Source organism: Chrysemys picta, chromosome 4 (genome assembly GCF_011386835.1).
Source record: "Chrysemys picta bellii isolate R12L10 chromosome 4, ASM1138683v2, whole genome shotgun sequence".
In the NCBI taxonomy this organism is placed as follows: domain Eukaryota; kingdom Metazoa; phylum Chordata; order Testudines; family Emydidae; genus Chrysemys; species Chrysemys picta.
This window is the reverse complement of record NC_088794.1, coordinates 47164612-47178372: the sequence shown is the minus strand read 5'-3', so window position 1 is coordinate 47178372 and position 13761 is coordinate 47164612. Positions and strand designations below refer to the sequence as shown.

Below are 13761 nucleotides of genomic sequence, written 5' to 3'. Positions count from 1 at the left end.
GTCTGCACCAATGCATCTATTTGCAGGATCTGTTTTTGCATATAAGTTTAAATCAATTTTCAAAAATAAAACATAAATGTACAAAATATGGAGCATGGAAGCCTTAATAACCAGACATGCATCTCTGGGCCTCCACAGACTTGCTGACAAATGTGTGCTTTTAATTTTAGGTTTTGAAGCTCAAAGGGAAAACTTTGTTACTTCCTTCTGTGAGTAGAAGAGGAACCCTAATGATGCCAAAAGGGAAGGGAAATATGTGTAAAAATTATTTATGCTGTAGGGGGAAACTGACACAGAAGTAGATGTGGTGCCATCTTGTCAAGGTTTTCTGAATTTACAAGATCAGCCACTGTTCCTAAAACCACTTATGGCTAAACTAGAGGAGCTCAACCAAGGTTTGGATGGTGTCCAGTCCACAGCAGCCAACATGGACTTAAAACTGGTTAAACCAGTGAGAAAAATAAACAGCTTCCAAAAAAGAACAGCTGGAGAGCCAAATTGCACAAGTGAGAATCAGAAGCAAGTAGAGGAAAGCAGGACAACTCTCAACCCTGATGACTAATGTAATGAAAGAAAATAAAACAAAATGCTATGCTTTATAGTGGTTATGCTTGAAAAGCAAGTTAAGATGCATAATCTAAACAGCTGCCTGACATTTTACACATTGCTATAAGCGATGACCCTGTTTTCATTGAGCAATAGACTACTCTGTCATAACCACGCAGCCTTGACTAAGACTGTTACTGCTAGAATTACTGATGTTTCAGATAAAATCTGAATCCTACAAGCTGTGCAGAAAAGCACACACTGTGTAATAGCAGCAAAATTCTTATTTTTCCAGATTTCTTGATCATAGACTGCTCTAATTTATTCCAAGTATTGGCCCAACCCTGCAATCAAACAACTATTAAGATAGCTTAAAGAAATCCTCACCTCTCCCTCTGTCTTGCACCAAACACAGCTCACATAGACAAGAAGATCTGGCCTTCTGACTCACAAGTTCTTGGTGCTGAAACTTAAACAGCTTCAGACAGAATTCCACCCATTTGGAATGTGCTGAGTATAGAGAAGGCTTCTAATTTTCACAGAAATCCTTAATATTACTCAGTACTGTAGTACAAAATAATTATATGGTGGTTGAGATTTTCTAGTAATTTTATAAAGCCTTTATTTTTTTACCTTTATGCATCTTAAGATCTGATCCTGTTACTCATATGAGGAGTCAACATCTGAATCTCATTTTATGTTCTGGGTATGCTTCTAACATAAGTACCTTTGTATTATGTCCCCGTCCTGAATGGCATTTGCAATTCTTCCCATTTAATATCTGTGAATTTTGTTAGCACGCTGTTTACCATCTGTTCTAGATCTTGAATCCTGAGTCATGCTGTTCTGGGCATTAGTATTCAAAACAAGGAACAAAAATCAATGTCCTGTATAGTAAAGAAAGTACAAATTCTATTTTTAAATTCTAAATTGTAGCAGGATGAAATCCAAGATACATACAACAGAGAGTCATATCATATAATTTATTATTGAATATTTTATATTTATCTTATAGTAGTACCCAGAAACTGCAACAGAGTTCATGGTTCCATTGTACTAGGCATAGTAAAAACACATAGGAAAACATGGGGCCCAGATCCTCAGCTGGTATAAACTGCCATAGCTCCATTGACTTCAACTGAGCTATGACAATTTACACAAGTTGAGAATCTGAATCATGGTCCCTGCTCCAAAGAACTCAACATCTTAGGTTTAGTGTCTACACACAAAAGTTGTACTACTTTAACTATACCCAGTATAGTTAACACAGTACAACTCCCCTATTGTGGATGCAGTTATACCAGTATTAAAGTGCTTATACTGGTACAGCTTATTTCTGTATAGGAGGATGGTCCTTAGGCTACATCTACACTACAGGGGGGAGTCGATTTAAGATACGCAAATTCAGCTACGTGAATAGCGTAGCTGAATTCGACGTATCGCAGCCGACTTACCCCGCTGTGAGGACGGTGGCAAAATCGACCTCTGCGGCTTCCCGTCGACGGCGCTTACTCCCACCTCCGCTGGTGGAGTAAGAGAGTCGATTCGGGGATCGATTGTCGCGTCCCATCGGGACGCGATAAATCGATCCCCGAGAGGTCGATTTCTACCCGCCGATTCAGGCGGGTAGTGTAGACCCAGCCTTAGAAGGACTTACACACACTGAACCAACAGTTATACCAGTACAAAAACTGTGTGTAGACTAGGCCTTAGCTAGCCCTTCTAATCCTGCAAACACTTATGCATGTGAGTACCTTTACACATGTGAGTAGTCCCAATGAATTTAGTGGGACAATTCATAAGCGTAAAGATGCATATTACTCAAGTGTGTAGGAGTTTGCATGATTGGGCCCTAAGAAGGCAAGCAATATGTGAAGAATGGGGGGGAAGAGGGTTACAATCAAATATATATATTTTATATACATTTTGACATTTTAAAAACAATTATACATGAAGTAAATGCCAGTTAATCCCATCTGCCCCTCAATCCATATTTAACTGGCTGATTTCTCAGAGGCATCACAGCATATATTCAAATCATATGATACTGACCACTAGGCTAACTGTCTGTCTAAATTACCTCTATACCAAAGGGAGAAAAATCTAACAGAAATAATTTTATAATGTCGCTATTTCTTGTGCAGTTTCCAACAGCTTAATATTAGCATTCTGCCATGACAGGAGAACAGATAGGCCTCAGGCCATCAGGGGCTGGGACAGATGACCTTGCCTTGAATTACTCAGCTGTATATTGAGATCCCACTCAGCCAAGTATCACAGACCATTGGGACTTAGGGTATGTCTACACTGGCAGAGTTACAGCGCCGGCAGTTACAGTGCCACTCAGAGAACACTGAAGGGAAACCGCTGTTGTGTGTTCACACTGTCAGCTGTCTGTGCAATAGAGTGTTCGGAGTGGTGCACTCTGGGCAGCTATCCTACAGAACATCTCTTCTTCTTCTTCCGCTAAGAATTGTGGGAAGGCAGAGGGGGGTCGCAGGACATCTTGGGTCCTGTCCCAATGCCCTGTGATGAATTGCTTCACATCCCTGTGCTTCTGTCTGCATTTGGTGCCATCTTTAAACGGTTTGTATACTGTACACTCTGCCTCTTCAGGCTGCAGGAATGGATCCCACACTGTTGACCAATATGATGCTTGCTCTCACCAACACGTCACGAGTGGCAGTGGAATTATTCCTTAAATTACAAAGGCAAGAGGAGTGCGACATTGATCTTGCCACGCGTAGTAGCTACGACACGAGATTGCTTGTGGCATTCACCAAGGTGCTGACCACAGTGAACACTGCTTTTGGGCTCAGGAAACAAGCACTGAGTGGTGGGATCACATCATCATGCACTTCTAGGATGACGAGCAGTGGCTGCAGAACTTTCGGACGAGGAAAGCCACATTCATGGGACATGTGAGGAGCTCGCCCCAGCCCTGCGGTGCAAGGACACAAGAATGAGAGCTGCCCTGTTGTTAGAGAGGCACATGGCAATTGCACTGTAGAAGCTGGCTACTGCAAACTGTTACCGATTAGTCACTAACCAGTTCGGAGTGGGAAAGTCGACTGTTGGACTGGTGTTGATGGAAGTGTGCAGGATCATAAATTGCATCCTGCTCCAAAAGACTGTGACTCTGGGCAACGTGCGTGACATTGTGGATGGCTTTGCACAAATGAGCTTCCCTAATTGCGGAGGGGTGATAGATGGCATGCATATTCCAATTCTGGCATCAGACCACCTAGCCACCGAGTACATTAATTGGAAGGGGTGTTTCTCAATGGTTCTCCAGCCGTTCGTGGATCACCGTGGGTGTTTCACGGACATTAACACAGGCTGGTCCAGAAAGGTGCATGATGCATGCATCTTTGGGAACACTGGCCTGTTCAGGAAGCTGCAAGCAGGGACTTTCTTCCCAGACCAGAAGATCACCAATGGGGAAGTCGAAATGCCCATTGTGATCCTGGGAGACCCTGCCTATCCCTTAATGCCGTGGCTTATGAAGCCATACACGGGGCACCTTCACAGAAGTAAGGAGTGGTTCAACAACAGGCTGAGCAAGTGTAGAATGACTACTGAGTGTGCTTTTGGCCATTTAAAGGCCTGCTTGCGCTGCTTATATGGGAGGCTGGACCTGGCCGATGACAATATTCCTAGGCTTATAGCCGTGTGCTGTACGCTCCGTAATATTTGTGAAGTGAAGGGTGAAAGCTTCACTCAGGACTGGACCGCTGAGGCTCAGCGGCTGGAGGCTGTATTTGAATTTGAGCCAGAGACCAGAGCTATTAGAGGGGTGCAGTGCGGGGCCATAAGGGTCAGGGATGCCTTGAGGCAGCAATTTGAGGCTGAAAGCCACTAATATTTGTTGCTATGCTTGGGAGTGCAGTGCTTGTAATGCTAGGAGGTGATTGTGATTGATGCACTATGAAGGTGTAAGAAAATTGCCTGTTGCTTTGCAGGGCTCTGTTTGCTTTCAATTAATGGAATAAAGATTGCTTTCAAACCAAAACAATTATTTTATTAAAAAACAACAACCAGAGGAGAGAGAGAAACAAAAAAACACATCAGCACTGAGGGGGATGGGGGAAGGGAGGGTCCCAGGAGGAGGTGGGGTCCCAGGACAGTTAAAGATTTGTGTATGTCCAGGTATCATAACCAACCTTCTCTTTTGGAGTACAGTGCAGCGGGTACTGTACTTCAGCAGCACTAAACTGCAGAGGGACGGGTGTTGAGTACGGTGAGTAGTGGGAATCCGCAGGGCTGGACTGTGACGAGGCAGGAGTGGAATACGGCAGGTACAGACTGGAGCCAAGAGGTTGATAAGATTGTATTGGTGATGTCTGGGAGGCACATGGGAAAGAGTTTTGCAACAGCGGCTGCAGGGGAGGGCGGGCACAGAGCTGCTTGGTTTGCAGTGTTAGTATTGCCTGGAGCATGTCCGCTTGGCACTCCATAATGTTTAAGAGCCACTCCATGGCTTTGTTCCGGCATGCCGCATTTTCCTTTCGGTCCCTCTTCTCGCTGTCCTGTCATTCCTTCAATTCTTGTTTTTTTGGCCGCGGAGTGCATCTTGACATCATGCAGAAAGTCCTCCCTAGTTCTTTGTGGCCGCTTTCTTATTCTGTGCAGCCGTTCAGCCAGCGATGACAAAAAGGGAGGCTGGGTTCCCAAGGTCATCTCTGTGAAGCCAAAATGCAACATTTTACAGAAGCAGTATTTAAGTATACACAGACCACTGATTTAAAACAGCCACTATTCACACACTTGTCACTAACTGGCTAACCCCAGGCAAGCACACATGAGCCACAAGACCCCCAAAATGGTGAGCAACCACAGGAGCAGGGGAAATCAGTGTTCCAGGACCATATTGTACACTGGGCACATGGCTCTTGGGTAGAGCTAGCACTGAGGGAGGGGAGGGGAGGGCTTATAATAATTCCTATCCCCACATTTTCTACAGGCTGTGTTCATTATGGAAGATATCTCGCTGCTGAGGGTGAGCAGGGAATCAAGGAAGGGTCTTCTCCAAGACTGCGGCTTCCGTCCTGGCCCTTATGCAGCTCGCCTGTGTGCAGCAATGGCCCCCCCCGCCTCCCCAGTGATGGCAGAGTGGTGCGGGAAAGTTACCCTTAAAGGGGCAAGAAACAAAGCAGCTCTGCCAAAGAACCTGCGGCAGCGGATTGCCCAGTGACTCCATGAGAGTTTCCTGGAGATCTCCGAGGCAGATTCCTGTGAAGTAAGGAAGACAATCAACACCCTTTTCCACCACTCAGACTAGGCATGGTGGTACGCACATCATACAGACACAAGCCTGTTTTCTGTAACCCTCCTGCCCCCAACAACTCGCTTCAGCGATTCTCAAAATCAATTCCACTTACCAGGGGCCTCCTCTCCTGTTTGCGCTTCACCAAGATCCGACAGCAGTGACTGGCTAGCTTCCTCCGGGGTAGAGAAGAGCTCTTGTCTGCATGCATCTCTGACATCCGAGTCGTCCTCTGCCTCTGGGTCCCCCTCCCCCAGCACATCCTCGTCCAAGATTTCCTCCTCTTGGCTCGGTCCACTCTTGACTGACACGCGAGCCACCAAAGTATCCACAGTGGCCTTCACAGTGGCGGTGGGGTCGCCACTGAGTATTGCATCCAGCTCTTTGTAGAACCAGCAGTTCGGGGGCGCAGCACCGGAGCAGTGGTTTGCCTCCCGCACCTTGTGATAGGTGTTCTGCAGCTCCTTCACTTTGACCCTGCACTGCAGTGTGTCCTGGTCATGGCCCCTTTCTGTCACGCACTGTGAAGTCTGTCCACAGGTATCATAATTCCTACGGCTGGAGTGCAGCTGGGACTGTACAGCCTCCTCTCCCCAAATGCTGATGAGGTCCAGCAGCTCGGCATTGCTCCAAGCGGGGGATTGCCTGGTGTGTGGAGCGGGCATGGTCACACGGAAAGAAGTGCTGAGACCACTGAGCAAACAGGAAGGGGACTTTCAAAATTCCAAAAGAATGTGTGGGGTGGGGATGACGGTTGGTCACCTGAAGGCAGGGCAGTAGAGTTCAAACCGATGACCAGAGAGGCGAGAACAGGCATTGTGGGGCACCTCCCAGAGGCTAATCACAGTGTTGTAATCGACCAGGGTGTCGACACCAGCACCGCAGCTCTGTACCCAGGGCCGTCGCAACCCATTAGGCGACCTAGGCGGTCGCCTAGGGCGCTGCGATTTGGGGGGCGGTGACTGCGGTGGTATTTCCGCGGTGGGACCTTCCGCCGCCTCTGGGGGGGGGGGCGGCGTTTCAGAACGGGACCTTCCGCCACCCTAGGGCGGCAGAAAATCTGGCAGCACTCCTGGCTGTACCCCTGGTGCAGAAAGCTGTATACCTCTTGTCGGGGTGGTTTTTTTACAGCACTGCAACTGCGCAGTTTCTGCACACTAAGTGGCTTGGCAGCGTGTACCTCGGGAGTTACAGCGCAGAAAGCTGCTTTACTGCGCAGCAAGTTGCCAGTGTAGACAGGGCCTGAAATACTATGGTGATGTGAGGGCCATAAAATTACCTAGACAGACCAATAAGATTAGGTAGACACTAAGAGAAGTGGATGGACTCTTAAATCTCAATCATTCCTTCTCAGCCAGAAGGTCAGTGAGGAATTTAAAGGAAAGAATTAGTGAAATCCTCATAGCTTTGACAGAGATGAAAAAGACTCCTTTCCTCAGGGTAAAAAGCATTCAATTATGCCAGTGGAGCTATAAATATTTTATCATTCCTTTGAGCAAAATACTTAAATAATCTCAACAGAACAGAAGCAAATCAATACACAAAACTCTGTTTTCGCTTCAGAACCTGAAATGGGATTTAAGAGAGTCACATTTTCATTAGAGAGGAACATACACAGAGAATTTAGGACCAAATGCTTATGGAAATGTATGTTGCTGATATATCCTTGTACCCTTATTGGGTTAATAAAAGCATCCTCTGAATATATATTTCAGTTGAAGAAGTCTTATATCATACTCTTGAAGGTTTAAGTGTCAGGCAGTTATCATTTTTAAGGTCTAATTGCATTAATGTCAGATGCTCCCTTCCCTTTGAAAAAGCGAACTCTGCTGGCAGAATCAAGAACAAAGAGCAATGTCACAACTGGGGGCAAAACCTAAGATAAATTCTTAAATCAAGATGCGACAGGAGGAAATGTTTGTTTGTATTGCTTAAGTGCAGTATAATTTACTGTAATAAAGGTGTGACACATCAGAGTTCTGGCAAGAGACTGCTCTTTATTTTCTGGTTACTGATATATGCCATGGGCCAGAGTTACAAAAAGATTATATCCTTATCACACAGCAGGGGTTATTACCCATTGACTACCGTTACATTTACTACCATCTTTAAACATTATGTGGAACTGCAGGAAATGTAAAATTTGTCAACATTTTGTAAATCATTTTCTGGCAACCATATTTTAAACTTGAGGACAACTCTATTTTAAATGTTAAACCACTATATAAATCCACCTGGGAACAGCTTCCGCTAAACGAACATATGCACTATTGGGAGTTTCACCTTAATATCTAAAGGCAGATCCTCAGCTGGTGTAAACTGTCATATCTCCTTTGAAGTCAATGGAGCTATGCAATTTACACCATCTGCGGATCTGCCTCTAGAGATTATATCACCATGTTACAAAAAATGACCATACCTCATTATTATTTGTGCTAACTTGGGCCTCAGGTTTTACGCATTTGCAAACCCAATGCAAATAATTATCTAACTGCACTTAGTTTATACACTTATTTTATACATTTTTCCAAGACAGTGAAGGGGCAAACTGAGTACATTTTTTAAATGCTAACAATTGAAAAGTAGTATCTGAACCAGACATACTGGTCAGGTACAACCCACCACTCACCTTCTGTCTGGTAACGATTCCCATTCCCTAACCAGGTAAACAACAAGTCTCCTCTCCCCCAACTACCAATGAAATATTTCAGAGTTGCTTTTTTTTTTTAAATAGCTGTAGGGTTTTATAAAATATTTCAGTCCTGTCACTCATTTGGGGCAATGTCTAACAGTAGAACTGGAGTACAATTCTATCAAAGAACTCTCCTGCATCAGAGCTAGTACTATGTGGCTGAGCTATGATAGTCTATGTAACCCACAGGCCAAATCTCAGGGCCAACATGAGTGAGCTCCATGTCTGTTGAAGCTGCCAGATGCGGCGGAAAGAATCTCACCCTTTCCTTACCAGTGGTTACATAATGATCCAACCCACCTGTGTCCTTGAGGATGTGGTTGGGGAAGCACTGAGCATGCTCAGTGCCTCAACACTCATGGGCCAAAAGACATCTGTCTCTGGCACATGGGCACCATTAGTGGAATGTGCCTGTGGACAAGCACTCAAAGGAGAAGATATGGATTCTTCCATGTTGACAGACAAGCAGCCTCCAAAGAACTTTAAAGGGTGTTTCACATCCCTTACAGATCTCCAAATCAGTGTCAGCCAGTAAAGAACACAGGGCCATTAAGCCAAAGAAACGCTCCGTCCAATGAAGTTGGAGGATGAGGCATGGGGAGAACTACTTTCCAGGGTGAACCATAAGAACAGCCGTACTGGGTCAGACCAAAGGTCCATCTAGCCCAGTATCCTGTCTACTGACAGTGGCCAATGCCAGGTGCCCCAGAGGGAGTGAACCTAACAGGTAATGATCAAGTGATCTCTCTCCTGCCATCCATCTCCACCCTCTGACAAACAGAGGCTAGGGACACCATTCCTTACCAATCCTGGCTAATAGCCATTAATGGACTTAACCACCATGAATTTATCCAGTTCTCTTTTAAACGCTGTTATAGTCCTAGCCTTCACAACCTCCTCAGGCAAGGAGTTCCACAAGTTGACTGTGCGCTGTGTGAAGAACTTCCTTTTATTTGTTTTAAACCTGCTGCCCATTAATTTAATTTGGCGGCTCCTAGTTCTTGTATTATGGGAATAAGTAAATAACTTTTCCTTATCTACTTTCTCCGCATCACTTATGATTTTATATACCTCTATCATATCCCCCCTTATTCTCCTCTTTTCCAAGCTGAAAAGTCCTAGCCTCTTTAATCTCTCCTCATATGGGACCCATTCCAAACCCCTAATCATTTTCATTTTAACCTTTTGTAATATATAGACTATATCCCCAGCCCTTTCTTTCTCCACACCCTTACAAGAGAAGCAACGGACGGCTGCAGCAGCCACTGTGGCCTCAGTGGGATTCAGAGGATCCAGGAGCCACATAGAGTTGCTCAGCTCCCAAATGCCCAAACAGCTCTTCCCCTTGTCTCTGCCCCTTCTCCTTCACACTGTACCTGAATAGCTCTAGTATCAGTAGTGCCAAGAGTAACTATGCAGCAAGAAGGGACTATTGCTCCTTTTACAAGAGTGTAACCAGGCCTAAAGCTTGGCCTCATAAGAGCAAAAAGAAGGTCGCCAAGCCCCAGCCTATGCATGCATGCTTCTGAGTTCCTCTTCAAGGCAGGGAGACACGTCGTTATGTGTACAGTGCCAGCAGGACTGGAGCACCAACGGTAACCACCTTCCCCATCTTGGGGAAGCAGGGCTCTTAGAAATCCTAGAATATCAGGGTTGGAAGGGACCTCAGGAGGTCATCTAGTCCAACCCCCTGCTCAAAGCAGGACCAACACCCAGACAGATATTTGCCCCAGATCCCTAAATGGCCCCCTCAAGGATTGGGTTTAGCAGGCCAATGCTCAAACCACTGAGCTATCCCTCCCACCCTCTTAAGGGAGAGATGCTAGGCTGCTGTGAAAGGAAGCTTAGCCCATGTGATGAAAAGGATCTTGGGATCTCAGAGGAGAAAATGTGATTTGTGTGTTGGGAGGTGGGGAAATTGATTTTGAAGAACAGTGATATATTTTAGGGCAGGAGTTGGTTTTCTAGGGGCAGAACTGATTGTGTGGGATGGGGATTCAAATCTGAAAGTGAGAGGAAATAATGCATAGAGCATACTTGGATAATAGGGGTGATTGTTGGGGAGTGAATTGTATAGTAAGTTATTTTGTTTGTGAGGGAGCCTTTCATAAACGGTCTCCCTGTCCTCGGCTTGTACTAAAGAGTTCACTTCACTATGAGGAGGAAGGGACCTCCAAGGAAAGAGAATAAGACATAAGGGGCAGAGCAAGATATTCCTACTCCTAACTGCCCAATTTTAAAATGCTACTCCTACCTCCCATCTGATTCCCTCATTCCCTCATGCCCCATTCCTTCTCACTGCTCCAGCTGCAATTCCCAGACTCTCCTACTGAATTTCTTCTTGCCAATCCCTCCCTCCAGCAACCCAATTCTGTATCTGATCTGTCCCATACCAAAGAATCTTCCAATTTCAACAACATCTGATATCTTCTCCTAGTAAAGACAGTTCACCGAAAACATTCTTCTGGCTCTTAGAGTAAAAGCAGAGATTAAAAGAACATTCATCTCTTCACTATGAACTGAATATCATCCCATTACATATGCAGACTTGATTCCCATGCAGGCCCCATACATAAAATGTATGTAAACACCATTTCTCCTTCTCTCTCTAACTTGTATAGGTAGCCTACCTCTTTCCATCTCCACTTTATTCTGTACACTGAACTGAGATTTTTTTTTTTTAATAACTGGTAACAAACAATACTAAAGCACACCTAAGAACTTTCAAGTTTCATAAAAGCTATGAAGATACTTCCTATGACATATAAGAGAGATTTCTTAAGGGATAATACTTTAAACAGCCTTCTGAATAGTGATAGATTAAGAGGCTGTGCAACAGCCTGAATAGTAGAAATAGGAAAGCAGTAATCAAATTTGGTTTGTAGATAATGTACAGAAAATAGAGCTGAAGCTATTCCTGCCCCAGTCCTCTTACTTCTTCAAAAAGATGTTAACAATGAAGATTAAAAACAACAAAATCTCTGGGAGTTTATGCCAAATGCCATATTTTAATTTTTGTATAAAGGGACAAATTTTAAATGCTTGTGAGAAACTAGCCTAACTGGCAGGCAGTTTATCCCTCCATGCCAGATAATATTTACTTCTGTGTGATAATAGGAGTTACACAGCACACTAAGGGAAGACTGGGGATAACATTTTCAAAAGCAGCTCAGTGATTTAGGTGCCTAAATCCCATTAAAAGTCAATAGGCACTTTTGAGAATTTTGCCCTAATCTCAAGGATATGCTAGATCAATGAGAATATTCTTTAAAAAGCAACAGATTTACAGATTCAGACTAACACGGCTACCCCTCTGATACTTGAGAATATTCTTGTATTCCCAAACCTACTCCATATTACAGTACTTGTTCATTACAAGTGGTTTTGGTCATATGTATGAGCAACCTGAAAAGATACAACCAGTTTAGAATCAGTAACCCAGAACAACATTAATTAATCACTGATTTGACTATTTGCACCTGGGTTCTTTGAGGTCAAATGCCAGAGTGAATAATGAGGCACAAGATTGTTATGTTACTTTTTTGTCACAATACTTACTAGGGACTGACTATTCCTTTACAGCTTTATCCTGCAAGTGTTGACTGCCTTCTATGAGATGAGAGTTGAGGGCTCTTAGAACCTCATATGACCGGCTCTTTGAAGAGAATATTAATCTAAAACAAGCATAAATTCTTATCTTAAGACAAAGGTTCTTTTTTAGCAAGTCTACTAACCAGACTAAATTAAAGGCACTTTTTGGTATATAAAAAGTTTAAAGGTTCCTTTTAGTATCTCTTTCCACATGCAACTACAATGACTCCTCTTTACAGAATGATGTATGATGAATAGTGGTGTACTTACAATACCAGGAATTAAACCTATTTCTAGTGACTTCTGGCCTGATTTTCTGAAGTTCTGAGCATCCATAAATCCCATGTAAATCAAGAGGAGCTGCAGGTGCTCAGCACCTTTGAACAATCAGACTGTAAATGCTTGTCTCTATATTATAATGTTTTAAAATTAAAAAATGTTTTATTATGGTCAAAGTTTACCTTTTTGGTAGAATGTGTTAGCTAACCTGCCATCATAATCACTCTTGTAGTGTCTCAGAATTTTTTTAAATGAAAAATGTATACTAAATGTTTAATACACTATGGTAGCTGCTGGTCAAAATTAATATACCACAAAATAAAATTCATGATAAACTCACTTTGGAACAATTTATACAAAGCAGTAAATAAATAATTTGCACTTCAGTCTCATTAAAAAGTAAAACAGTACTTCACACCACAGTATCATCCTATCTAGATAATATAAACTTGTTATCCTTTATTGCATCATAATTTGAAGATAACATTTTAAGATTAAGTAAAATATGTAAAGAAACAGAATAATTAGATTTACTTCCTTTAATATTGAACAACCAAAGTTTCTCTTTTGTACATAATCCATTTTTAAGATAATATAATTAGCACTTCCAGCATTAACAGTCTGTATGTACAATGAATGAGCTGGGCAGGGAATCTAAATAAGAAGAATCTTCAAATCTGTATGAAATGCAAATCAAAATGCAAAGATTTACAGTAGGCTCAACTCCAAGATTCTTCTATTTATGGGAGACAATTAAAATGCTTTACTTTCTTTATTACCTGTAAGGGTTCCTGAAATGATTTTGGTATAATATTTTAAACATTTGAAATCTTCAATAATGCCTTCATTATTTTGCACATTATATTAAAAATTCATTCCAATACTTCTACATCAGCTTTTGCTTTTTTGTAGACTGGTTGAAATCTGACGAAAGGATAATGAGGAAATTTATTATGTAATCCTAATTTCATATTCCTGGATACACAATGGGTTGAGAAGATTGTGCTGGTCTATTCCACGGGTCAGGTACACAAAAGTTATGCGCGTTTTAAAATGTTCTTCGCTCTTGCATAAAATGTGTACAGAGTATGAATGAGCAGGAAAACATCAAAGTTTTTATGGATTGCAGCTGGCATGGACCTTTGTTGATTGAAAATAAAATATCATTTGCTCTATTGTTCTTGTAGCAGTATTAGAAGTTAATCATCAATCCCTGGTGTTTCACCCTGTTGTATTCTGGAGGCTATTCTGATGGCTTCTTCCAAAGACTGCTGCTCTCCAAGCTGAAACAATGGTATGTGAAAAACATAAATTGATCAAAAACATTGCATAAGATAGATCACTGTTTTCTTATGAGAGAAAGGGGGAAATGCAAAATTTATACCAG

The 13761-nt window shown here is 42.9% G+C and overlaps 1 protein-coding gene across 4 annotated transcripts in view; it reads right to left on the bottom strand.

The window, feature by feature from the left end:
* Positions 1 to 12898: 12898 nt before the first annotated feature.
* ZNF143 (zinc finger protein 143) overlaps positions 12899 to 13761 on the bottom strand; it is a 64743-nt gene continuing 63880 nt past the window's right edge. For all 4 annotated transcript variants that reach the window (XR_508191.4, XM_005291695.5, XM_042858862.2 and 1 more), the window contains one exon: positions 12899 to 13657. Coding sequence is in view for 3 of the 4 variants with exons in the window: in XM_005291695.5 (XP_005291752.1) it covers positions 13574 to 13657 (84 nt within the window). In the remaining variant the exon portion in view is untranslated. The remainder of the gene's footprint in view (positions 13658 to 13761) is intronic.